At 41.1% G+C, this 27,170-nt stretch overlaps 1 protein-coding gene across 1 annotated transcript in view; it reads left to right on the top strand.

The window, feature by feature from the left end:
• Positions 1–7,290: 7,290 nt before the first annotated feature.
• Positions 7,291–27,170, top strand: part of LOC114003075 (cytosolic phospholipase A2 epsilon-like) — a 33,829-nt gene continuing 13,949 nt past the window's right edge. The window contains exons 1-8 of the mRNA XM_027749674.2: positions 7,291–7,386; positions 8,663–8,752; positions 18,214–18,286; positions 22,744–22,880; positions 23,360–23,491; positions 24,536–24,576; positions 25,963–26,005; positions 26,797–26,854. Of these exons, the coding sequence (XP_027605475.2) occupies positions 7,291–7,386; positions 8,663–8,752; positions 18,214–18,286; positions 22,744–22,880; positions 23,360–23,491; positions 24,536–24,576; positions 25,963–26,005; positions 26,797–26,854 (670 nt within the window). The remainder of the gene's footprint in view (positions 7,387–8,662; positions 8,753–18,213; positions 18,287–22,743; positions 22,881–23,359; positions 23,492–24,535; positions 24,577–25,962; positions 26,006–26,796; positions 26,855–27,170) is intronic.

The raw sequence follows: 27,170 nt of genomic DNA on the forward strand, positions 1-27,170 counted from the left end.
AAAAGGATTTAATGCTGCAGTCAGCCCTTAATTACTTAAAATTTAAATGAAATGCAGCAACTTGTCTGTGCTGAAGTAACGTGTAATGGCAAACACAGAGCTATGAATATCCTGTATCTTAACCAAAATAGAAAGTAAATTTTTTATTCAAAAAGGCTGAAAATTTCTCTTCCCTCTTGCTGTCCTAATCTGTCTCTCTTCCTTCAAGCATTCCTTTATACCATGTCTTCCTCTAGCCTTTGTTGACTTTAGTCTCACCTCTGATGACCTCAGACCCTTGGGTGTGCTGTGTCCTTACCCCAGCTGATTTTCCAGGCCCTCACACCTCTGTCCAATTTGCAGTCCTGGTTCAAACCTCTAGTGTGCTGAAATGGCTGTTTACTTGCTGGTGCTCATCAAGGGCTCCCTCTTTGTGATCTCTGTTGCTGAGTCATCTGGTCCCTCTGGGCATTGCCTCTCCTCTGTCCCAGCTCTAACTCCCTCCCAGGCCTCGTGAGTATCATTATGACAAACCCATTTGGTGTGACACATGTGTTTGTTACTTCTCTCAGCAGCCCATCTTGGAGCTGAGGTTTCGGGCATCCTAAAGGTCTGCAAATGAAGTTCCTGCCCTGAACATCCAAGTCCTTTGATGACATCAAATTTCAAGAAGCCTGCCTCTCTCTTCCCATCTCTGCATTTAACTATACCCTTTTGTTTCCCTTGATGTCTTCTGTTAAACCAGCAACAGCTAGTTTAAAAGAGGGAGGCCCCATTTATTCCCAGTGTGCCACTGCTGCACCTGCCAGTGCCTAAGTCTGTTCCACCTCCCAGCAGTTTGACTAGGCCCACATGATAGCTCCTAGTGATGCTCTCAGTGTGGGAAAAGCTCTTAGACCATAACTGGATTTTCTTGTCAATTCTCCCCTTGCAATCCTGAAACATCCATGCCTTTCTTCTTTCAGATAAACCCACAGTCACCTGAGTTACAAGCAAAGCCTTTGCTTGTTACCCTGAAAATACCTTCATGTCCTGCATTGCTACAGACCCTTAAATAGGTCTGGCTCAAGCCTAAACCCAGACAACCTTTTCCTGGGGCACCGGGTGCCTTCACCCAGAGATATGTAGCAACCCCTTGAGCAGAGGGGAAAGGCACCGGTCCCGTCATGTCATCTACAGTTGTTTTCTTCTTCTCTGAGATACTGTAGAAGTGTCTCCAGGTGATTGCTCCTCAGCAGTGGCCTGTTCTCCTGACTATCATCTATCAGCACTCCTGGTCCATGTTTAGTAGATGTGCTTTGTTTGTGACTTAGAGAGTTGGTTAATTTGGTGGGTTCAGCTTACTTTTTATCATTGCATTTATTAACTAGTTGCACAGAACACTTGCAGAAATCCGTTCTTTCAGGCCAGCATGGCCAGTGTGGCTTTGTCTGCCGGCATTTTTTGTTCTGGTTCAGCTGCTAATGGGGTACGTTTCCTGTGCTCTGTCTCTGGGCTGTACTGAGGCATTGAAAGAATGTAGGTAACAGCGGTAAATGTGGGCATTTAAAAGCCCTTTTGGGTTTTGCAGGTTGGGAGTGTCCCCTTTTACAGGAAAAAGGAGTGTCTTCATGGAATTATCCCTTCAAGAGAGGAAATACAATAGAGGTGAGAGAAGCAATGCAAAAATCTAAGCCCACACTGTATCATGGTGTTAGCATCAGCAGGAGTTAACATTTTTTTTCCTAAATGTTTTAGAAGATAAAACTCTTGGTAGATGTGGTAATAGGAACTACAAACTAACACGCTGACCTCCTTACTTGTAATTAATATGTTTTGCATCTTTTCTGTGTCTGGCTTTTCCTTCTTACCTATTCATTATCTACAAGTAAGTGAAGGGATTAGCATGCAATTGCACATTTGCCCCAGCCCTTCCAATTGTCACTAAGGTGCATGAAGAACTGGGCAGCTCGGTGGGGTGACTCAGACCATAGGAACCTAAGGAAAGCAGCAGTGGGATTCTTTAACCCCTCACAAGGCATGTGAGGATTTGAACAGTCTTATTGGGTGAGCGCCACTTAGGAAGCCAAAACCTGTTCACATGTATAGCTCTGCTATGTGTGTACAATATCTCACTGTCTTCTAGAGTGGTAATGCTGCAGAGGAGGCCATCAGGGCCTCATTTCCTCATGGAGGAATACCATACCTCATGCATACCATACCTGGCCATGGTATGCTGGTCAGCAGTTAGCAATGGGTGAGAGCTGTGTGTCCTTCATGCCATTCAAATTTTGTACCTTTGAGTTCCTCCTGAAAGTCTGTCCCTTGCAGGGTTCCAGTTGAAGCCCAGCACACCTTCAGTGTTCGTAAAGCACTTCTCTCACCCCTCTATCCGATGATATCAAAACTCTAGGATGTCCTGTCATGTCTTCAGTTGCTTCCTCCCGGGGCCCTGAGGTCTCCTTTATATTCACTTCAACCCACTATTGCTTATCCAGATGTCACAGCCTGATTCCAGCTACCCCAATTCTTGTAGTATTCATGCTTATTCCAAATATGACCAAACCTTCATCATTTAAACTTGAAGCTTACAGAGGTACAATTACAGTATGTAGGAGACATGTGAGACAAAGGGAAAAGATTAAGAAAACAGAGGGTATAAAAAGCAAGGAGGGAGAAAGGAGAGAAGGGAAACAAACCATAATACTCAAGAAAAAGTGAAAAATTGAATTACAGCTATGTGGTATTGAGATGGACAAAGGAAGGAAATATATATTTTGGAAATCTAAGAAGTCAATGGTAAAGAAAAGGTGTCAAGGAATGGAAAGAAGAAACAAAAGAGGAAATCAGGAACAAAAGGTGGTGAAGACAAACATTTAAAATGGAGATACTCTAGTTTCTTCAAAGCAGTCTTGGTAGACTGGTCCTTTAAGAAGAATAGCAACTAAAAATCTCTAATCCAGAAAATGTCATAGCATTAAATCTCACTGCTGGGGTTCTGATCATTTGGTTTTACAGACACCTGACATGCACACTGTGAGCGCTTCCTAGCTCCCAGCTCTCTCTTCTTTTTTTCTGCCTTTAAACACTGGGAAAAGATGGTGCCTTGCCCTCTAGCAGACTGACTTTTCCTGCCAACTGCAGCTTATTGCACCCTTCTCTCCCTCAGCTAATAATCTGTAAATTAGTTTGCTCCCCTCCTATTTCCTTTCTTCTGCTGAGGTAATGGAGTATTCTCAGAGGCTGATAACTATCAGGTAAGGAGCTGCAAGTTTCTACATAAGTTAATATGTGCTTCTAAATCTTGTGCAATTGACAGTTGTTTCTTTAATTTTGCAATTTCTGCTATTCAGCTGGATGTCAGCCAGTCTTAAAAGAAAATCATACTCCAAATTCCTCCTCAAGCTGCATTTCTTTTGGCTTAGTATCTACTAACTCAAATATGACGTAATTTGGTTTTGAGATTTAACAGATGATATCCTAGAATTTGTTAAAGGTTAAATCTTTTGTTCCCACATACAGATAAGTATTCAGAAAATCCTTAATATTCCTGGTCACTCTTAATCTCTAGTCTATGATCTCTGCAGGTGCAGGAACTAATGGTCTCTAACCCACAGTGGGAGGAAGCATTATACTGGTCATATTGCTGGTTTCCATCTCATGAGGATATGATAAACTTGCATGTAAGCCTGCAGAAATATTGAGAGTCAACAGTGATTCAAAAAACTTTGGGAACTGCTCTTCTAGTTTACTGCAGTCCTGGGAAACTTTCTCCAAGTATAGAAAAACATCCCACAGTGAGAGAACTCCAGGTGAAGAGGACTTTCTCACTGCACAGGTAACCATTGAGGACTGTAGATATGCACCATGCATAAAAACTGAGAGAGATAAAATGGAGCATAAATTTAGACTTCAACTAGGCAGCTCTAAGACTGGTATGGTAAGTTCTGGGCTTTATTCAGTGCATCAGTAACTGTAGCATGAAAGAAATATAAAGACTATTTAACTGTGACTGTAGTGATGTACAAAGTCATTAATGGTGTTAGTATCTCTACTGGGAAAGTAATAACTCTCAGTATCGAAGCTGTGTTCTAGTTATATGCTACATGTATTCAAATGCTGATGCATTTGTATAATGGATATAAAGTGCCATGCTTTTTTCAGTATGGTCACCGTGTCTTAACTAGGATATATTCTAGCACTTTTAAACTTACTTTAAAATAATTTTCCAGAAGATTCTGTCTTACTTGTTACATGGCTAAGATAACAAACAGCAGTAGTGCCCCTGTCTCCAGTGAATTTTCTCTCCTGCTCCACATCTCCTTCCTTCGCTAACTGCTAAACTGATGGCCTAAGACACCACTCCTCCTGCAGAATATGTAGCCAAGCCAGAATGTCCATCTGACTCTGCTCTCCAGTGCTGTTTTTTGTACAGAAATATCTGTATACCAGAGAATAGTGAGATGGTCACAGCCAGTCTTGGTTGTGTTTCCACCTTGTCAGAATAACCTCAGGCTAATTTTGCCTGGCCTGTTTGAAAGCTAGGCAAGCATATATTGTTGCAAGGCATTTAGGGGGACCTGGCTATCAGCAGTTTCAAACTAGTCCAAGACTATGACAAAAGAAATCACAAAGCTACATCTGAACATGTTGAAAAACATGTTTGTCATGGAGCTACCATTTTTCCACAGCTTGTCTCTGCAGTCAGATGTAATACAGGTACCTCTGCCAAGTTAGTGATGCTTCTACAAACTGCATTGTAGTGCAAGTAAGAAAACTAAGCAGTAGAGGATGTACAAGATTGTACTGGTTTTGGCACATTCTGTGTGATAAGCAAGATAAAACTGTGATAAGTACTACACTAAAGGAGTAGTGTGTGGTTTGCTGCCAGGGCAACTACACTTAAATCTTTGAAACAGGTGGGTTATTTTGCTTAATCTATCCTTAAATTACTGAAATATGAAATGTGAATAAATAAAATCATTCCACTTGAAGACTCTGCTTTTCATTCTACAAGTTGAAACCATCCAGCTTTGTACATTCAATTTTAAATGAGATAACACTCATTCAGTTGTTCATGAGAGCCTTGGAGTTTTCTTTCTTTATGGCATTCCCTGTGGAGTCACTCAGAGTAGTGACTTCAGCACTTGATTTAGCTGAAGGTGGCAAGATCATTCTAGATAGCTAAGCATGTGTATTATGAGGAATTCACTCTGCAGATATGGAAGCCTCTACACAAAATCCATCTTTCTTCTCCACAGGTTTTCTTGAGGACAAGGAATCTCAACTTTTGTAAGGTTCATCAACTTTAGAGGGGTTTCTGTTACATCACTTATGCTAATGATTCTCTGAACTAATCAGCCTGGGCAAAGTTGGCCTGCTCTAATAACAAGTATCATGGTATTTTTAGTGTCCCATGACAGGTCTTCCAAGGTCAACCAGGTCTTCTTTTCTGATCAGGTTAAAAAAAAAAAAAAAAAAAGGATGATTGTTGTTCTTTAAATTAAGCTGCAAAAGGAGTTCTCCAGGATGCAGCACAGTGTGTCCGTGACCTGAGGCCAAAAGATGCTCTTGAACTTCCAGTGTGGGCAGAGCTACTTTTCATGCTGCAAATGCAGATGCTATGACACAGCCTACAGTTACTGGAGCTGCTAGTTTGTTATTTATTTGTTTTTCTGTCTTTGAAGATGATAATTTCCACTGGGTATGCCTGGAGATGTTCATGTGCTCTTTTGTTCGTTCATGCTCTTTAGTTGAACAAAATCTCTGTAAAAATAAAACTAATAGAACTTAACCACTGGATACTATATTCCATTCATCTTGACAGAGATTTTCCGCAGTTGTCATGTGAAGTTCAATTGCCTTTCCCTGGAAAATTTATAAAAGCATAACTTCTACCAGCTTTTCACAGCTATTACAGATTTCCTTGCTTTTTTTGGTTGTATTTAAGGTTCTGCCAGATGAAGCAGTAATCCTGGGTCATGCTTGCATGACTTTAAGACCTTTGTTAACGCCTGCAAATGTCCACTTCCTTCTCCCCCACTGTCCTATCACACACAATCTGATACTGCTACTCCATGCTCCTCACTCACCTCCTCTACCTATAGCTCACCTCTGCAAACTGACCCAGCCCTGTGCCCACACCCTAGCCTTGCTCCCCTGGGAAGAAGAAATGGGAGCAGCCCAGGAGGAGCTGGGAGGTGCAGGTCCATGCAGTGATCTGTCAGGCAGTGGGGGTGGCCCTCTTCCAGGGGGTTACTGTGTGGCACAGGGCAATGCCTCTTTCCAGGCAGCAGGATCTCTTTTCAGGTCCCCCCACCTATGGGGAGGTTTGACTAAAGTGCACAGGCGTGTGCCTGCACACAGGTAAGTCAGTAGTAGCTATTTACACTCAGAGGCCTTTTTCAGGGTTCAGTGTCCGCCATACAGGAGCTGTCTCTGCTCAGGACAGTCCCTATGCCACAGTGGGGAAGAAATGGCTTTGAAGGAGCAGGTCTCAGAGGTGGTGCTCCCTGTGCTTCTCCTCTGCTTGGCAGGACAGCCCATGACTCTGCTAACCACAGCAAAAGGATGGCAGCAGTGCAGGACCCATGGGGCAGGCACAGGTTGGGAGAGGTTCCCAGCCAGAGGAAGATACCACGTTCCTTTTGGCTGTTGTGCTTGTGCTGCAAGGTCCTTCCCTGGAGCAGTCTATCCTTGGCACTCCACTGTCTTCGGCAGTGGGAGGGGAGTCCTTTACTTATAGAGATGAGATGGGTGGGGCCTCAGGTCATTTTATAAAATAACTTGTCATTGACTCCCACAGGAGTACATCCTGCAAACATGTCTTGGGAAGTGCTGCCTGTGGAGGTGCCAGGAGTAGATCCTGAAAACCTGTCTCTAGAACCACTGCCCATGGAGTTGCCAGGAGTAGATCCTGAAAAGACGTCTCTAGAACCGCTGCCCATGGAGTTGCCAGGAGTAGATCCTGAAAAAACGTCTCTAGAACCGCTGCCCATGGAGTTGCCAGGAGTGTATCCTGTAAAGACGTCTCTAGAACCACTGCCCATGGAGTTGCCAGGAGTAGATCCTGAAAAGACATCTCTAGAACTGCTGCCCATGGAGTTGCCAGGAGTAGATCCTGAAAAGACATCTCTAGAACTACTGCCTATGGAGATGCCAGGAGTATATCCTGAAAAGACGTCCCTAGAACTGCTGCCTATGGAGATGCCAGGAGTATATTCTGAAAATATGTCTAAAGAATTCCTATCCATAGAGGTGACAGAAGTAAATCCTGAAAACTTGTCTAAAGAATTCCTACCTGTAGAGATGCCAGAAGTAAATGCTGAAAATATGTCCCAAGAATTGCTGCCCATGGAGGTGCCAGAAACACTCTATTACATGAATCCAGGGAAGACCATGATGTCATCAAAGGCAAAAGGACTAGAGGTAAGAAAATGGATTCAAAAATTTGCTTCAGGTCCTCTGCATTTGACAGAAAACAAAATCCTGCTTTGTGAGCATGTTTGTATTCAAGCTAGTGTACAAACTTGCTGTCTGATGGGACTAGGCAGCAATGTCTCTGCCTTAAGGAATTTAAGGTGAAATATTCCCTGAAAGGCTCTCAGCGGCAAAAGTCCTCCTGAATCCACAGGAACCAAAGATCTCATCTTCATAGAAAAAATGAGAGAAGTCAGGGTCTTAAGGGGACATTAAAAGATGAGAAAGTGGAAAAAATGAACAGGGAAGGAAACATTCTTTAGGGGCTGAATTATCAGCCTGAACCCAGACCTAGACTTAAAATGCCTTTTTTCTTTTGTAATTGAATGCTACTTTTATTAAAAACTTCATATTTGTGTATCAACAACAAAATTTTTACGTGTATAATAATGTCTCCAACCCATATTTTTTGTTATTAAAAATGGGATAAGGACAGGATAGAGATCAGGAATAGAGAACTGAATTTTACTTACACATTCCCTTTTTAGTTCTGACTTTTCCATTTTGCTTTGCATTCTCTTCATCATTTCAAGATCTGCCTTTAGTTTAAACTAGTAGTACATTATGCATTGTTCTTAGTGCTCCCTGACTGGATGGAGGCACATCACTTCAGGAAGAACTCTGGAAACAGAAACAGAATATTTTCAAAATTTTTTTGTAGGAACTGTCCTTTAATAGTGTTCTACAAAGTGTTTCAAAAGGAGGCACCCTACATTGTAGAATTGTTTTGGAACTTTCATTTCCTGAAAAAAACGGAAACATTAAATTTAAAATTATGCAACTGCAACAAGTTTCACACTCTGTGTTTGAACCCAGAGAATATGTTCTGGGATATTTCAAACTGAGGTTTAACACAGCTAAGAGCAGGAGCAGATTGCCAAAAGATCATATTCAAAACAAAAAGCAAACCTTTATTCACAGAATAATTACAGAGACACGTTTTGGTTATCTCACAGCTGTGATGGCTCTTCCTTCATTGACTTGTTGAAAGGGTACCCCGATATAGATTTTGTGCCAGTGTGTGCCAAACTATGTGGTGGTTTGTTCATTAATCTGAGAGCAGTAACTCAACTGGGTGTAACCAACAGGTGTTCTAATCGAGGTTTCAGCATAAATTATTGCAAGTAGAAATTAATTATCTACCCTGAAGAAATTAATTATCTACCCTGATAATGCTTCTGCTGTTGTTTTAACGCTATTGCTTATCATTTCTTTCTTTCTTCAGGATGAAGACTCAGACTTTGATTCTTTGAGAGATGGTGGACCTCAAGAACAGAAAGATGAAACTTCTGTGCCAGACAAAGGTGATTTCAAGGTATTATAAAAAAGAGAATTTAGAACCAAATGGGGAAAAGGCTCAGGTAGACAGATAATGATGACAGTAGTTTGTGTGTTACAAGCGAAACACCCTTAAGTCTATAGTTGGATCATTTTATTCTACTTATATTTATGATTTTCATAGAATCATAGAATGGCTTGGGTTGGAAGGGACCTTTAAAGGTCATGTAGTTCCAAACCCCTGCAATGAGCAGGGACACCTTCAACCAGACCAGGTGGCTCACTTTTCATAATTACTTGTTGTATTTCTCTGTTACATTTTATTTGGAGCAGGCAGAATATCTACTACTTAATCCCTCAGTTACTTGTAAAAGAAATCCATTGATAAGCTTTCTGTTCCACGATATGTTTTGTAATTGAAAGAGCAAAAAGTAACTGTGATGCATGTTCTGCTGTAAAGGCTTCAGCACTTCCTTGCTCCATCAGGAAAAAACTAACAAGTGATTCTGTAAAAGGAATGATGCTTGAATGTGGTAGGGCTATTTCTTGTGCTCGAGTATCAGTCATAGATTTATTTTTGTTAGACATTACTGATTTTGATTGGGGTTCTCATTCTGCTACTTTGTTGTTTGTGCAGGAAATATAAGCTTTGTTTCCTATATGTCAAGATCAGAGAAGTTTAAGTGTGATTTGTATTACAATGTTGTCCCACAAAATATCTGCTTCCGAAGCAGATAATTCTGTGGCAATTTGAACTATAATTCATGCAGACAGGTTCTGCTGAGCCAAAATCAAGATGAAAAGGAGTTTTATCTGAAAACTGAAGTAATAGTGTGAACAGGCAGACGTGAGCTTTGTGATAAGTTGCTTACCAGGTAGTCCTGGTAGAATTCATGCACCAAGAAATTTAAACGAATTCATATTCACAGTATTTTTGGTTTTTTCATGTGCACGTTTCAAAGTTTAGCTTTTGTGTTTGCCCAATATTAGGATTATTATTAATAAAATAAAAATCACTGTCACCAAAAGATTATACTGTATTTTCACAGGATATACTCTATTAGTCTAGGGTCTTTGTGGCATTTCATCTTGCAAGTATTTAGCTTACAATATCTGGTATCTTCAGCTTGGTAGGATACTGAAATAATAATAATAATGGCCAGTCTTCGCGAGCGAAGATTTTGGGAAAGGTCATTAACCCTTCCAGCCTGCGCAGTGGATTTTTAGGTGAGACACAGCGTGCGCTGAACTGAGCCCACCCTTTAGTCCTGAGGTTCATCTGCCGGGGCCGAGCAAAGCTTGGACAGTGGCAGTGAGGTCCCCAGGATGTAGGTTTGTTTAGAGTGACCTTCTCTTAGGTGGATTGCCTACCAAGGCTGACGAGCTCCACCTGCCCAGGGGGCCGGGAATCGAACCCGGGTTGCAGCGGTGAGAGTCAGACACTCTAACCACTAGACCACCAGATACTGAAATTCTGGACCACATATAGGATGAAGAATTTTGTAGACAGTAAAAACTGAAAAAAATTATTGATCAGTTTTTGGTTTAATGTCTGCTCCTTACAAGGGGTAAGGAACCTAAAATCATGATGAGAGAAAGAAAAAAGTTTTGAACTCCTGGGTTATAATTATTTATCATAATTATACTTATGACAAGTAACTTCTTGTCTCCATTTCTTAATCCCACACAGCGATGTGTTTGTTTTTCCATTATGTGCTCAGGATATAGATTTAGATCAAAGACATTTAAGGGTCATGAAATTTCGAGGGGGCAGGGGTGACAGTAGTGGACCAAAAGAATCTTCTGATGAGTGTGGGACCATAACATTCTTCTGGACCACTATATTGCCCCTGTCTCACACTGACAGATTAGTTTTTACATTTCAAAATCCCCAAAATTCATGAGAATGCATTGGTGAGGGACTGAATTGTTGTTCTTGCATCTGGTTACAGAGACCTTGTGTTTTCATCCTTGAGCAGAATATGGGGATCTATCCTATGCACTTGCATGATCATTACTTGATTACTGCAATGTATCATATGTTCATGTGAAGAACACATACACACTTTTCTGCTCTGTTTTTCTCAAATGCAAATTTTTCATCACTGAAACTTCTAGAAGACTTAAATATGAAGGTCTCTGCCTGCTAAAAGGAATTGCCTGTTAGAAATGTATGACAACATATTCCAGCAACTCCATGTGCCTTTCTGCCAACATGCTGATTTTTATCTACATTAAGAAATCTGAATTATTCGGGCCTTGGCTGGTACTTTGCCCCACGATAAAAGCAGCAGGCAAGGCCAGCTCTGGTATATCCAAAATCAGTGTTTATATTAAAATACATAAGGATTGCATGAGGTCTCATATAATAATGCATGTGAGGGAAGGTAAGGGGAACAATTGGATACCTAGTTCTGAATTCAGCATAAGCCATGTTTTAACAAGGGTAAGATGCACTGCATCTCAGGTCAAGTCATACCTCATGTCCGTGCCAGGCAAGGGCTCCTTGTTTTTGCAGGGTTTGTGCAGCTGGGAGAACAGTAGCCCATTAACAGAAGAGGGGCAGGTTAAGCTCTCACCCTTGTACAAAGTAGGAGTTCTGGCTTCTGCTGGGTTTTGGAAGCTGGAAGTAGTTATTGAGATCATGAGAAGAGTGAGGAACTGCCATGTTGCATAGCAAGTTTAGGAGCAAGTTTTGACATTTGCTTCTACTACAGGTCAGACTCTGTAATGTGAACCAGGGGCTGAGGCAGGCAGGAGGGCTGGGTCCCTGCTGGCGCCAGGCATGGGCTCCTTGGCTCCCACAAGGACAAGAGCCTCCGGTCAGGAGCAGTTCCAGCTCCAAGCTCAACAGCAACTGGGAAGAAAAGAGTCAACATCTCCTGAGCTACTCCCAGCCCCATGGCGCTTGCAGGAACATGACACCAGCGGCAGCTCTGCTCAGCTGTAGAAGTTGTTCTGAGCCCAGGTGCCTCTCCTGCCACCCTGAGCGGTGGTATGGAGATGCCTAAAATACAGACTACTGAAATTACATGTTCCAGCACACCTCCCACTTAAAAAATGAACCTCATAAAGTCAAATGAGGCCACTTCCATCAGCTCATAAGTTTGAAATATGGTTTGACATAAAAAATTAAGAACATCTGTGTCTTAGATAGACCTCTATACACCCTTGAGAATCAGTAGGGTGATTCTCTGAAATAGACATTTTCAGAATACGACTCATGTCCTGTGGTGATGTTTACCCTAGGATGAGAATCCAGAAATGCTCAACAGGTGTCAGATTTAAACACTTATTTTAAAGCTATCTGGAATTAGGTGTAAAGAATCTCAATCCTCAGATGGTTAATGCTCAGTCTAATTTCTTTCTCTTGGGTTTGTTCTGCTTGGGAAGGGCAAAGCACTATAAAAGGGCACTGGTTTTTTTTTAAGATGGACTATCATATTCCCCTGGCTACAGTTCTACATATGGAAATAATTTTGAACATGCAGCTGAATGCTCTAAGTTTTTAAATAGACCTATTTTTCAAAACCTGAAAAAGTCTGATTATTAAACATCTGTAAACACTAAAAGATGGAAGGCAATGTTGACAGTACTGAAACAGCTATGCAACTAGCCTGAATTATCAATCAAATCATAAATCTCTGCAGATTTATATATTAAGTAATAGAAATAGAAATCATCGCGAACAAAGATTTGGGAAGGCTCTATCCACATTTGTTACAGGCACGTTGGTGACTTATGAGGCCAATACGAGACAGACATATCCGATTGCAAAAGGTAGAGTAGAAAGACTCCTTAGATGGTATATTCTGCAAGACACGGTTCTTTCTGTGTTGCCTTTTCTCCTCGAGAGTGATCCTGCGTGCGTTCTCAAAGGAGACAGCAGCGTTATAGATGGTGTGTCTCCAGGCCTCCCGATTTGAGGCCAGAGTAGACCAGTTATGTTGATCAATATGGCCAAGGCTGAGATGTTGTTTCAGGGAGTCCTTGTATCTTTTCTTTGGGGCTCCTCTCTTGCGGCAGCCAGTGGCAAGTTCACCATAAAGCAAGATCTTACCACCTGCGTCTCCTAGATCGCTTCCATCAACGCTGCCTCCGAACAATCTTAAACATCCACTGGTCAGATTACGTGACCAATATATCTGTTCTAGAGCAAGCAGCAGTCACAAGTATAGAAGCCACGTTGATGAGAACACAGCTGCGATGGGCAGGGCACGTCTCCAGGATGAAGGACCACTGCCTCCCTAAGATCTTGCTTTATGGTGAACTTGCCACTGGCTGCCGCAAGTAATAGAAATAATAAATACATAATTTGTTTATTTATTAAATAGAAGTAAATTAATTACGAATCTCTGCATCGATGGGATCACTGTGCCCTGAGAGTATTCATGTTGTGTTGATCAATAATTGAAAAAAATTCTTGTGACCTTGCTCCTGTGAACACAGATAAATTTTCCCTGCTACAATCAGGATTACTGTGGCTGTATGCATGAAAGGGGCTTTTCTGTCCAGATGTGGGAGTTTTTAGTTCACCAATATCCAACCCAGACTTCCTATAATTCTGGTGAAAAGGTGGTCTTATTAGAAGATATATTATTAATAAAAACCAGGAAACACACAACTTGTGAAAACTACCACTGTGGCAGCAGTGATCATCAGCACTCCCAGCACCCACGCAGCCCCACAGCCCTCTGTTGAGATGCCCAGCCCCAGTGCCTGGAGGAGGTGAAGGAAGGAAGCAATTAGAGCATCTGCTTTGCAATTGTGGAGTCTGAGATTGTCAAGAACAAGGAAGTGCTTCAGAGACGTGGCCAAATGCAGCAGCCAACCGCGCTCAGCCCGGGCAGCATGCCACAGGGGACCCCTGGCACATCCGACAACAGTGGGAGATAGGTTCTAGCAGGCTGGGGAAGGGCTTGGCTGAGTGATGTTCACAGCCTGCAGCATTTCACCTGCAGCTGTAAAAAACTTAAGGATGCACACTCTTTAAGGAGACTTGACTCTCAGTCAGCTCAAGATACCAGCTCTAGCACCATCAGCAGTGAAGTATTTTCATTCTTTTGATTTGGTCCCTGGCTACCATCTAGTTAAGTTAGCACCTGGAGATGAAAAAAGGAGTGTCCTGTAACATCCTGGGAGTGATTTCATCTCAACAGAATGCTGCTCAGGGCCAGGAATGCAGCGGTACCTTAGTCAAGGCAAGGAACTATCTTTGCCAGGAAAGGTTGCTGTGCTAGTAGATCACATAGAAGCAGATAGAGGCATTATTACTCAGTGATTACCAGGAATGTGTGGATAGAGAGGAAGTTCTTTTCATGATTTACGTAGCTAACACACATTGTTTCAGGTTGGTCTGTAGAAATGGCCTTTTTCAGCCATTGTAAAAGTAAACTGATTGTACTGAAGATATTTTTAAATCTTGTCTGATCTTTGCAGGGTGGTTTGTGGGGTAGTGTGTGGTGCAGTTGCACTTAAATAGGTAGTGGTACCAGCACACTGTGGCACATAGTTTTCTCTGCTTCCTCATCACTGTTTTTCCCCAAGCATGACAAAGGCCACCCACTCATGAGACTGGACGGAAGACATTCCACATTTCATGTAGAAAAGCACCTGCTTGGATGCTTTTTGATGATAATACGGTTTTCACACACACAAATTGAATATGAATTCCATGATCTGCATTTTTTTTTTTTGCTAGTTTATGATTGCTTTGAAATAAATGCCAATCTAAAAGAGCAACAGTCAAGTCTGAGAATGTGTTGGCTGAATCTGAGGGTTCAAGAATAAATTCTCCTCTCTGGATCAGTGTTTTTGGATGACTGTTCTCTGTTTGGGGAAGGCAGCTACAATATTCTGTTATTTGATCAGACATCTGTGCTAAAACAAAGAGCTAACACTGAAAAAAAACCCAATCCACATTCACCCAGCACACATTTGACCTTACTGTTGTGGAATTGTGTGACTGGTAGTCTACAGTAGGTGTTCATACCGTTGATATCACAAGCTGGGAAGATGTTGCTAGCAATAGCCCATGCTGGAAGAGTCTGTTAGATGAAGAACCCTAAAGGCTGAATCAAGAAAAGTACTGAGAGAAAAGCAAGTAAAAAATGGTGAAGAAGTATAGCCTTTCTCTGGTCTCATAAACTATTGCCTCAATAAGAAGTACTGCCATTTCAGAGCTCTAAAGCCACTTGTGATGTGACAGGATATATTATACAGCTAAACTAGTGGAGTAATTTACAGCAGTGGCTCTGAAGATGGATGCATGCCACACATACCTACATCTTAATATAAGCATGACTTTAAAGAGGGCTGAGAGAGACCTATGGAGGCACAAATCTGCCAGGAATGCAGACAGCCTGCATCACCAGAGTGCTCATGACAGAGAAATTCTGTTCTCAAATTCTTACTCATCTGGTGGAAGAAAGCTGGAATAATTCACATGACCGAGGAATCCCTTACTTTCACCAATATAGTAATTTGTTTTTTACAAGAAGCACTGAAAAATAGGAAGAAGAGATCAAGAAGTCTGCTCTGGAGACTACGAGGTCAGTTGGAGCTGCTGTTTGCAAAATCCTAGTAAAACTCAATTTCCCTGGGGGTTCAGAGAAATTAACAATGCCTACCCTGCTCATGCACTGGCATAGCAGAGTGCTCTACTGCGTGCAGCTGTGCTATACACACATGAGCACAGTTTGGAAAGCACAAAACTGAGGACAAGCTGACAAATTGAGAATCAGTGAAACAGTCACAGGGTGACTACATGAGTCATGAAAAGCAAACTTACTATGTGACAGTGATAAATGGCTTTAGTATGTCACTACACATGAGGGCAGGACGCTGCTTGGAGACTTGCACCATTAAAGGCTGTGGTGGAAACCTCTCCATATGTGGAATACCATTGCACAACAGCAGCCTTTTTTCTTTTTTTTTTTTTTTTTAAGTGATCATAATACAAGTTAAGTAAACAGAATAACAGAACTTCTGTCTTTCGTTTCATAAATACGACTGCTATTTTCTTTGTCTCTATAACTAGATCCTAGTACATCATGTTATGCTTGTCACAGTTGCTATTTAAATACATTTCTTTTGTTTAAGATGTTACTGGAATTAATTAAAATAGCAAATCCTCCTGGGAGCAGAATAACTAGCAAGGCCTGATCACCAGGTGATTTCTACTCTCCCGATTGTCTTTGCTACTCCCACTGGCACATGCGAGGACTGCCAGGACAGCTGCTGCCTGGCTGCTGCCTTTTCCTCAGGTAGCTGGCTGGTGGCATGTACTTGTCCCCTAGTGCAAGCACAGGTCCTGATTTCTGTAGCTTTGGTTAAGCCACTGATTTTTTTTTTTTGGTGAAATTTCAACAAGTCTTTCTGTGAAACACGCATCTCTGAGAATTTATTTCCCCATGGCAGATGGGGAACTCTGGCTAACATATTAGAAAGTCATTACATGGGAACCAGGAGGAAGGTAATCAGATGGCAGAAACCACGTAAAAATCATTTTAAACCCCCACCTTTTCTCCTATCTAAGAATCTCAAACTGCTTTGCAAATATTGAATTCATTGATTCTCACTCAAGCAATGCCACTTGTCAGAGGAAGCATATCTGGAGCTGATCCAGGAGCTGGTAGCACCTTGCACAATCCCTAGAGATAAATGCCTGCAAGAATTTCCCCCATGCTTATTCAGATCCTAAGGAACAATGAGTTTGTCCCTTCTAGGACATATGCTGAGGTGCCCAAGCTCATTCCTAACATGTGAGTGCGGTGATCCACCTTTGCTAATTACCCAGCTGAGAAGAAGGGTTAATAACCGGGTGTAGAACTGTATTATTTTGGCTATACTGTATCTGAAATGTGAGCCAGTGTCCTTGTATGGGGTAGCTCTGAGGACATACCCTTTCATCAGTAGTTTGCAAATTTTGCAGCTTCTGTTAAGCTTTTTCTCTTTTGAGAACACTTGAAATAAAAAGTTGATGGATTTCTTAGTTTGAATCATAAAGAAGCACTGAAAAAGGAAAAAAACCCAAAGAATTCTTGAGGCACATATAAGATGGGTGGAAGCAGGAATGCTTTTCAAGAGCTCAGCAAAGAAATTTTAGCATAACATGATGTGTTAGAGAGAAGAGAGGATTTTAATTACACACTGAAAAAGTAATTTTTTGTCACAAAGGACATAATTGTCTTTCCATCTGAAAATAAGGCCCTTTTGCTCTGTTCTCTTGAAAAAAAATTGGCCACATTACTTATATTGTTTTAAGTGAGGTTCTTCCATCTTTATCTACCTTAACATCTATTTTGTCTGCTTGTTTATAGTCATTATAGGAAGCCTCTGAAGCGCTGTAGAAATAGAAGGATGCTCCTAAATGAGAGGAAATCAGTTGTTAAAAATAACAGTTGTCAAAAAGAATGATTTGGAGGACTGTCGTAACCACTTATGCAGGTGGAAATGTTTCTAGGAGTGTGAGGAAATGACTGTGTGTCACAGCCACGGGAAATGCTGATTTATTTATTGCCTTGGTCAGAAAAGCCTTTTGCAGATAAGTCTGAGATAGAGACAGGTTTATGTAATGAGCCAGCAGGAAATCGCCTTCCTTAGAAGAAGGAAATCACATTTATCTTCCAATAATAAATAGGAAGAGATCTCTGCAATCACAAAATTTGGAGAGACTTGTTTTATAGAAGATTAAGGTTGAGACATTCAAAGGGAACAAAGGAACTTAAGCACTTTCAATCTTCAAGATTTTTTGGAGGAAGGTAGTGTTTTTTATTTTTCCCCAAAGGCAACCCGTACCTAACTCTTTGCCCTCTAAATCCTCTGGAAACGATTTTCAGCCATTGGTTTATCTCACAGTTATGATTTACAAAAGCTCAGATTATTGTTACTCATTTTCTCCTACAACTGTAAATGGAAAAACAGAGAAATCTATGTTTTTGAAGCAGAAGGCAAAAGCACCTCTTAAAGACTGGTACTTCAGGTTTATCCCATGGGAGTCCAGGACAACAGATATTCTCCACAGGACTTTTTTCTGTGCGATGGCACCTCATGGGTGGTTACTAAGAGGATTGACTGTAACTTTGAGTAAGACTGCCAGTATTTTGACAACTCCACCATGGTTCTCACCAGTGCATTTACTCTGTTCAGGAGACTTACTGTAGCTATGTTGTGGAGCTAAACTCAGCAGTTTCAGAGCAAGAGGTTTTGCAAGCATCTCACAGGCTGTATGAGTTTTCAGTGATTTATCCCTTTCTTTTCTGCTCTGATGAGCAATACACACTCAAAACAACAAAGCAAAAAGACAGTGAAATATAAAAAATGTTGATTTCTTTAACAGCAGAAGCTTATGTTGCAGATTTTCTTCTGCAGAGTAGTGAGATGCTAAACCCAAATTTTACTAACTGTATTATTGTAGCATCCGGTTAGTTTGCACTTTTGAAACTTTTTTCCTACCAAAGGCTTATTCAGACTCCATTTTGTACTGTTCTTCTACAGATAGAATCCTCTCCCTGCTACCTGTTGACCGTAAGGATCATCCGGATGAGAAACCTCCAGCGAGTGGATGCCTGTAAGTATCTCCATTCTTAGTGGTGTCTTGGGATACAGGCAATATAATATTTTTTATAATTGTATAGCAACCTTTTCTTATTGTTTCTGAAATAACCTACTGTTTATGTAAACAAATTGTTACAAACCAGTCAGTCTGTGCTGCTTGCTGCTGTCTTTTTGAGTGTTATGTCTGTGCTTTCTGACTGGTTTCAAGATTTGAATGTCTTTCTGAGGATAAGTACTTTCTCCCAAAGAAAGGAGAGTTTCTGCTACAGGTAGATGAAAAAGACCACGTTGTGTGTTTTCAAAAACAGGTGATTCTGGTAATGCTTTGTAGCACCTTGGGAAACAAGGTGCTGGAAGGAGAAAATCTTTTCATCCCCCTCAATCTTGGTTCTGACAAAGATGAAATGAACAGAAAGAAGCTTTCTACAATCATTACCACCAGGTTAAGCCATTATTAATTACCCTGAAATGACAGTCAAACAAACTGTGCTGACTGAGAGCTGGATGCTTTGTTCCTTCTAACACTAATACAGCAGCCTCGCAGTTGAGCAAGACTGTGAGTCACATGGCAGGAAAGTGGTGGGAAGTGAGTAAGCAGGAAAGGAAAACACCACTGAAGAACATGGACTATCCTCTTGCGTGGAGAGGGGTTTTACACAAAATAGACAAATGAACTGTTTGTTTTGTTTGAGTGAATACAACTATGTGACCACCTGGATGAAAGGATGCTGAAATTATCTCTTTATCCTTTTGTTTCTCCTGTTTCACTGTAAGCAGCAATAATTGGTTCCATAGTCTCTTGCACAGGAAAAATCAAGGAAGATTTTCTGAAAGATGAAGGTCCGGATTTACTATGCAGTACCATTCCCATCTTACCCTGTGATTATCACATGTTTTTCTGAAAGATGCATCAGAGGACTTCCCCATATCACAGCTTCGAGTAAGAGAGATATCAACTGTATCTGAGGTCATATCATTGGGTCACAGTCTCTGCACCTCCCTCTTTGTCCATGGTGGTGGGACATGTGTGATGAAGCAACAACACAGAAAGGTCTCTTCAAGGTCTCATCTTCTGCATGTCAGGCAACAAGACAAATAATGAGGTTGTAGAAAGAGATTGAGCAAGCAGAACTGAGGCAATATTGCATTAAATACACAGCTGACTAGTTTGGCTGCATCTACTCATATAATTAAGGATTGCTTGATATGCTCTGTATCTCAAAGTACAATTAAGATGTAGCAATGATGAATCACACCAGTAGAACAGAGTGCTTTGCCAGCCAAGCAGGCAACAGTCATTGATCTCCAAGGATAAATCTAAAGTCATGGTAGTTATACAAAATTACTTTTAATGCATTTTAAAATTAATAGCATTACTTCTAGGTTCTCCAAATACATTCCAATACCTATTTTTGCAGTTTCAAATTTCTTCAAAGCATTATTATTTGCATGGAATTTCACAGATTGAAAAAAATAAATAAAAACACTTGAGGAAATGGAGTAACAAAAGGAGCTGCAGAAAGGGACCAAATACAACGACAGATCTGAAACAAATTTTACATCCAGAAGGACTAAGTAGGCTACAGTCCTAAAGACTAGAAGTAAAATTATTGAGGAGGTCATGGGAGCTGTTTCTTCAAAAAGAAATACGGAAAGAAGGTGAATAAGGAGCAATTTTTCCCTGTTTTTCACAATGTGAGAATAAATGTGAGCACTCATGAAAGTATCAAACAGCAAGTTTAAAATAAATAACATACAAGGAAACTATGGAACTTACCTCCACAGGAATGTGTGGATGTTAAAATATATATGTTCAACAAGAAATTATTCATGGAACATAAGTCTAGCAAGGGTTATTAAACATGGTATTCAAAATGCAAACTCTTGTTTGGAAATGCCAAAGTAAGGATCTCCCTGAAAGATGGAGGGTGGCTCAGGTGCAGTACTGCTCTAGAATTACCTTTTTTTCTTCTCTGGAGCAAGGTGTACAAGGGCTATTACCTGGCAGTGAAGTGATTAAGAATTTCTTTTTAAATGTGAAAAGGCCTCATTCTTTTTCTTCTGTCTCATCTCTGGATAAAAGCTAAACACTTCCAAATGAGACTTCCCAGTTTGAGAGAGACATGCTTCCTGGAAATGTGTAGACTTAATTCTGGAATTTCACAAGTAGCAGGCAGTTACAAGTGCTTTCTTAAGACAGAAGGAGGGCAGCCTTAAATGTTGTTCTTAAATCAACTCTGTCTATAAATGACATAAAGGCAAGTAACTTCCTTTGCAGGGAGAAGGTGAAAGTGAGACTCTGTGTTCCTCTTTCTGGTGTGCCTAAACAAGGCAAAATATGTAAGGCAGCCAGACTTGTCAGGCTGTCTAGACCTACCCTTACTGGGGAGATATTTGGTATAAGCAGACCATGTTTTCAATGTTAGCAGTCTCCTGCTGGTAACCTGTAGCAACATGCATCACCTGTGCATTGCACTGTTTCTTTGCTGTTGTGAATAGAAGAGGCTATTTCAGTTGAAAGGAATCTACAACAATCACCTAATCAAACTGCCTGACCAATTCAGGGCTGACCAAATTAAAGCATATTACTAGAGGCGTTGTCAAAATACATCTTCAACACTGACAGGCTTGGAACATTGACCACCCCTCTAGGAAGCCTGCTGCGGTGTTTGACCACCCTCTCAGTAAAGAAATGCTTCCTAATGTCCACTCTAAACCTCCCCTGGTGCCACTTTTGACCATTCCCATACACCCTGCCCCTGGACCCCAGGGAGAAGAGCTCAGCACCTCCCTCTCTGTGTCCCCTCTGCAGAAAGCTGTAGAAAGCAATGAAGTCATCCCTCAGCCTCCTTTTCACCAAACTAGACAATGCCCAAGTCCTCAGCTGCTCCTCACAGGACATTGATTCCAGCCCATTCACCAGCTTTGTTGCCCTCCTCTGAATGCATTCAAGGACTTTCACCTCCTTCTTCTTAAAATGTGGGTCTTTTGATGCTGCTTGTTGTTTATCTGTACCACAGCAGTGGTAAAACCTGGCTGTGTCTCCCAGACCTATGTGCAAAGTGGGCATGGGTGTCTGAAGTGAAAAGACACGCCTGGGAATTACGATTCTCAGGTAATCAGTCTGCAAAGCACACCATACAATCTGTGTGAGGGATAACAAATGCTATTGGGGCAATTTCTGTTGTGTCTACCTGTGGGCTTGAACACAGTAGGAAGGCAGCCTTTTCCTTCCTTTTGGGACTTGGTTTGGAGGGGAGGGGAGGGGAGGAGAAGGGAGGGGAAGAGAAGAAAGCAGAAGAGAGGGGAGATGAGGGGAGGGGAAGAGGAGAGGAGGAAACCTGAATACTGGAGGTGAAATGTCTGCTCAATTAATACTATCAGGAAGAAAGTAGAGGGAAGGAGACCAAGAGATAAAAGTGGTGGGAAGGTAGAACTAAAGCAGATAATATGACTCTAGACAAGTAAAGTGAAACTGCTGTCAGAACCTTTTTTTTTTAATCCAAAATAAGATATGGAATGTGGAAAAGGGCAGGAGAGGGAGAAGGCTAGCACTTACTGAATATTTTGGAAACAAACTTTTCCATCAGAGGAATATTTTTTTGACTCTGTAGGAATATATTGATTTCTCCACAACTTGAATCTGATCATTTTTTTCATCATCTTAATCATCATCATCATTTTTATTTTCACATTAATTGCTGTTAAGAACGGTGTAAGAGAGGTTTTCAAGGCACTGAAGTACTTTGCATAGCCTGTATGAAGAAACATTGCATTCCCCCAGCACAGAGTACATGGCATTTTTGGCTAGACCTGTTTGAGATATACCTTAATTTAGGTGCCTTTGAGAAATGGGACATAAAATCCTTTACTAACCCTCTATCAGTGCATTTTGGGAGAGTCCCTCTCTTCCTGCAGGTGGCAATTATTTAACATACAATGCCTAATTCAATGAGCTCCTTCTGGAGGAAGCCTCTGCCATCTCATACAGCAGCGGTGGTTCTGCAGCTACTTTCACAAACCCTCACCAAGAAAATGACTGGAGGCAAGGCAGAGATGGAGGCTTTTTGCAGTTGCTCTCAAAAGGTGGAGGAGGGTCCCAGGCCCCTATTATCAGACAGCAGTGGAGTGTGTGTGCATGCACATGTAAGCACAGGAAATCTTGTTGGCTGAGAAACTGAAATGGCTGACTAGAAGAGGAAATTCTCACCCTTTTCTTTTATATACAATATCACTGTTGTCTGCAACTCACGCAAGGAAGAATAGAAAGCACCTTCTGTTCTAGGTCATCTTATGGTCTGTGCTTTTTCCATTACAGAAGGAAATCTTGAAAAGAGTGACATTATAACAGGCATTTCTGTCTTTAAATAACTTTTTCTTGTTGTTGGTACCATAGAGTAACCTTTCCAGTGTCACGCAGCACTGCTGACTTTGCCACATTCCCCACTATTTTGTTTCTTCCCTACACAGTAAGCCAGGCTGATTGCTACGTCTCATTGTGGCTGCCAACTGCGACATGTGAAAAGTCACGCACTAAAACTGTGAGAAACTCCAACAATCCAGTGTGGAATGAAACCTTCTACTTCCGAATCCAGAGTCAGGTCAAGGTAAGGATCTAAAGTCATCTGCCTGATGCAGCCTGAAGACTTTGTGTATCTATCTTCTAAACTGTTCCCAGGAATTGTTTAAGGGATGACTCATGATAAAGGACTTTTCAAACTGTATAACAGCAGAGATAACCAAATTCTTATGTCTGATCGATGCTTCTGCTCAGGAGGGCCAGAAACTGAGCTCAGTACTGAAATTTTAGGGAAACCAGAGACTTGTATGAGTCAGAGCAAGATAGATTCAGAATCCAGGAGTTAACTAAGTTGTTTTAGAGCTATAGCCAATATAGTATGGTACAGCAATTAAAATGAACCAGGCAAGAATGAATATTCTACTTACAGTACATTTTTGCAAAGGAGGATGATACTTAATTTCTTAACTTTCTTCTCAAGAACATCCTCAACAATATTTCTTACCTAGAGCCAATGATGTTCAGACTGCAGAAACTATAAAAAAACCCTTCTCTCTCTTTTTCCAGAATGTGCTGGAGCTGACAGTGTATGATGAGGATTTTGCTACTCCAGATGACCATCTCCTCTGTGCACTCTTTGATACAGCTAAACTTCCGATTGAAAGAACGGTGGTCCTGTACTTTAAGCCTAGCCCAAATGTGAGAGCAATTAAACAACTAAAGCAATCAAGAAACCAGTGGAGAGTTTTACAACACTTAAAAATATTTCTGAACCTGCCATAGATGACTTATCCCAATAATGAGTACTTGAATTGCCATTCAAAATATAAGCACAAAAAATGTTGTAAAAAATGAGAGCCTGAGACACTCTTCCAAATATTTTTATAAATTATTAAAGACCACAAGACTGAAACAGTGTGGTAGGTAGGGGAGCTGTTACTGTGAGCTACCTCTGAGCAAGACCAAGGCTATGCAACTGTTGAAGGCTGAATAATCTGTAATTTTTTTCCCCATGTAATTCATAATCAGTACCACTGCCCCTTTTCTTGTATCTACTTTCACCCCAAAAAGCAAAGACGAAGTTGCCATGCTGTGCATCCCACACTGAAAGGCTGATTCACTCTGTTTCTCAGTTTACCATCTATAAAATGGGGAAAAGAATCTTGATTCCCTTTGAGATCTAAGGATGAGATCAGCAAAATATCTCGCATGTAACTTCTTGCTACCATGTACAAATTGCTTCCAGTAACCAATCTAGGTCATTCACAACCAGCTCACGCAGTTCAACACTGCCTTACGGGAGGTTACACAACACTAACTCTGAATCACTCACTATTACCAGTCTCTGTTTATTAGGTTAAAGTGATGGGTGTAAAATAACTTAAATTTCCAAGATAATAGCAAGTACAGTAAGTCATGGCAGGACAGTGCCAGGAATAGTTGGCAGAAAAAGATAGAATTCAGAATATAAAGGAAGCTACAAATTGTCTTTCTGCAGCAGCTTCACACTAAGAAATAGAAGTACAGGTTGTTTTGATGATGCCTCAAGGAAGGAAGGAGGTGAGGAAGGAATCCTTAAACTATCTGGCTGAAATGTTGATTCAGACCACTCAGTCTGAAATATATATCACAGGCTATGCACTGCAACCAATCACTTCAATATTGCCCATCAGGGACCTGGGTTTAGACAAAGGACAAAGCATTATGTAGCTATTTCATTTAATATCTTGTTCTTGCTTTCAGGCCAAGGAGGAGCTAGAGGTTGAATTCAAATTGGAGCCCGCGTAAGTGATATAGATATTATTTTAAAAATGCAAAAATCATTATATGATAAAGAAACAGTGTTAGAAGTCATGCTTTGTGGTATTTCTGTAAAAATGTGCCAGCCTTCTCCTACATCATTACTGCAGTCCCCAATAACTGACTGATTAGCTTGTTCTGTAGCTTAGCTGTTTTCAAAGACACACCTACCAGTTACCCAGAGAGGTCGTGGATGTCCTGTCCCTAGAAGTGTTCAAGGCCAGGCTGGATGGAACTTTGAGCAACCTGGTCTAGTGGGTGTCCCTGCCCATGGCAGGGCGGTTGGTACTATGTGATATTTAAGGTCTCTTCCAACCCAAACCATTCTATAATTTTTTGATTTGTCTACCTGTGGACAAATCAGAAGGCTTTCTGAGTGCGTGAGCATTAATGTCTGTCAATTTTTCTTTGCCTGTTTCAGGTTATGTATAGTACAGACTCTTAGTGTTGAACCATTCCGATTAGGTTTCCAGTGTATCTCTGATTCCTTCAATTTTCCCTTGCAGCACTGTTTGGGACCTAGTAATTCTGTTTTCTTTCTACCCAACATAATGACAATGTATTGGAAACTCTAGTGTAAGGCCCTTCCTCCAGCATGGTCAGCCTGCCATCCATTTGAATGAGTATTTTTGTCTCTGTGTTACAACAAGATAAATAAGGCATGGCTCCCTCATACTAGTGGGGAGCCAAGGCCAGAAGTCAAGTCACTCCACACCATCTCCTGACTTCACCTGAATGATCTGGAAAGCTTTTTTTCCCCCCATGTAATTGGTACCCGCTGTCCTGTGCCCCTTTGAAACAAGTTCCCCAAGGAAGTGGTCACATCACCAAGCCTGCCAGAGTTCAAGAAGTGCTTGGACAATGCACTCAGGCACATGGTGGGATTCTTGGGGCAGTGCAGTGCCAGGAGTTGGACTCAGTGATCCTTGTGGGTCCCTTCCAACTCAGTATATTCTATGATTCTATAATTTACGTACCAGCAAATACATATAACTGGCTTCCCATCAGGAATATGCTGGTGTATTAGCATGTTACAGCTGAAATACATTTATTTTACATGTTATAATGAGAAGAATTTGACTGCCTAACTGCAGATTCCATGTTTGGTGATCATGAGATTGAACTGCAAAAAGATAGCCATGATACATATTGCTCAGCTTTGGTACAGAGATGAGTCCCCTCAGAGCAGTGGTCAGTCCAAGCAAGCATGGAAAGGAGCTTGTTACACACCTGCTGGGGTCCTGCTTGTTACATACCTACTGGGGTCTCTCTGTCATTCTTCTAAGAGGGAAGAAAGGGCAACATCCTGGGCAAGGATGAGTGGAATTTGTTTGATCTAAAAAATACATGTTTTTCATTTTGTTTCTCAGTTCTGGTCCCCATGAAACCATTGCTACCAACGGAGTGCTGGTGGTATGTGTCTTTCCTAAGATATTTTCCTTAAGTGATTCCTGAACATAAAGGGGAAGGCAGGGTGGGGGTTAGAGAAACCCCTTCTTCCTCTTTCTTCCCTCTTCCTATTTAGATACTTTGAGAATGGAGTATTTAATTTACCTGTTTGTTGGTGATATCCCATTTTTCCTATTTATTGTATACTTCTACACACCACAGAGTTTTCCTCTTGTACCGGTACTTCAAAATAGGTACTGCTGTCTATCAGAGAACAATGGTAAAAATGCTGTGCAGCCACTTATTGACAGCCTCTCTTGCCCTTTCCTACACTTGCAGATGAGCCAAACTCTGTGGGTAAATTCTGCACTAAATATTAACCGATCATAATTGTATTATGTTAAAGAAGAGTGAGTGTCATAAACAAAAAAGAAACCAACACAAAACATTAATAGCAATCCTTCTTCAGAAAGCCCTTCCTCTACTACTGACTCTTGATCTCTCAGCAACACATCTTTCTTCTACATTTTTTTCCCAGTTTAACCCATTGGATTTATGCTACTATCCTGAAAATGCTCCTGATTTTCTTCCTTTGTAAATTCCTCTCACTGTGTCCTTGTCACTGGAGGATGCATACATCTCCCTCCAAAACTTTTCCTTTTCCTTAGTGGCTCATGGGAAAAAAGCCCAGAAATGTCAGGAAATCAAGAACTTCAGGTGACTAGACATAGCCAAAAGCTCAGGGATTTATTGCTCTCCATAATGAGAGTGAGATGTGATCTTTCTCACAGATTCCTGCACTCTGTCTTTCACAGTGTCGTGAACTTTGCTGCTTGGAAGTTGAAGTGGCAGAGAAGATGAAGCAAAAATCAAGTAAAGTCATTGTTTTATTATCTATTTACCAATAATTGCATGCTTAGTGATAAGGAGATGCCCCTTTCATATAATGTATTAGTGGAATAAATAGTACTTACAGCATTCAGTGAAGTTAATGCCAGGTAAACACATTAAGTTGTTATAGGCGCCAGTGACTGCATCTAGATATATGTCAATTAGGCCTATTAGATCTGCGTTAAAGTTGAAATACTGGTTCCATATCACAGTGAGAACATTCAGAGTCACCTTTCTGTGAAAATAACATCTGCTTTGCTCCTTTCGCTCTCCTGCCAGCATTCCCTTTAGAGTGCTT

Source organism: Pipra filicauda, unplaced genomic scaffold (genome assembly GCF_003945595.2).
Source record: "Pipra filicauda isolate LSUMZ 115617 unplaced genomic scaffold, ASM394559v2 scaffold6_size6359152_pilon, whole genome shotgun sequence".
In the NCBI taxonomy this organism is placed as follows: Eukaryota; Metazoa; Chordata; class Aves; order Passeriformes; family Pipridae; genus Pipra; species Pipra filicauda.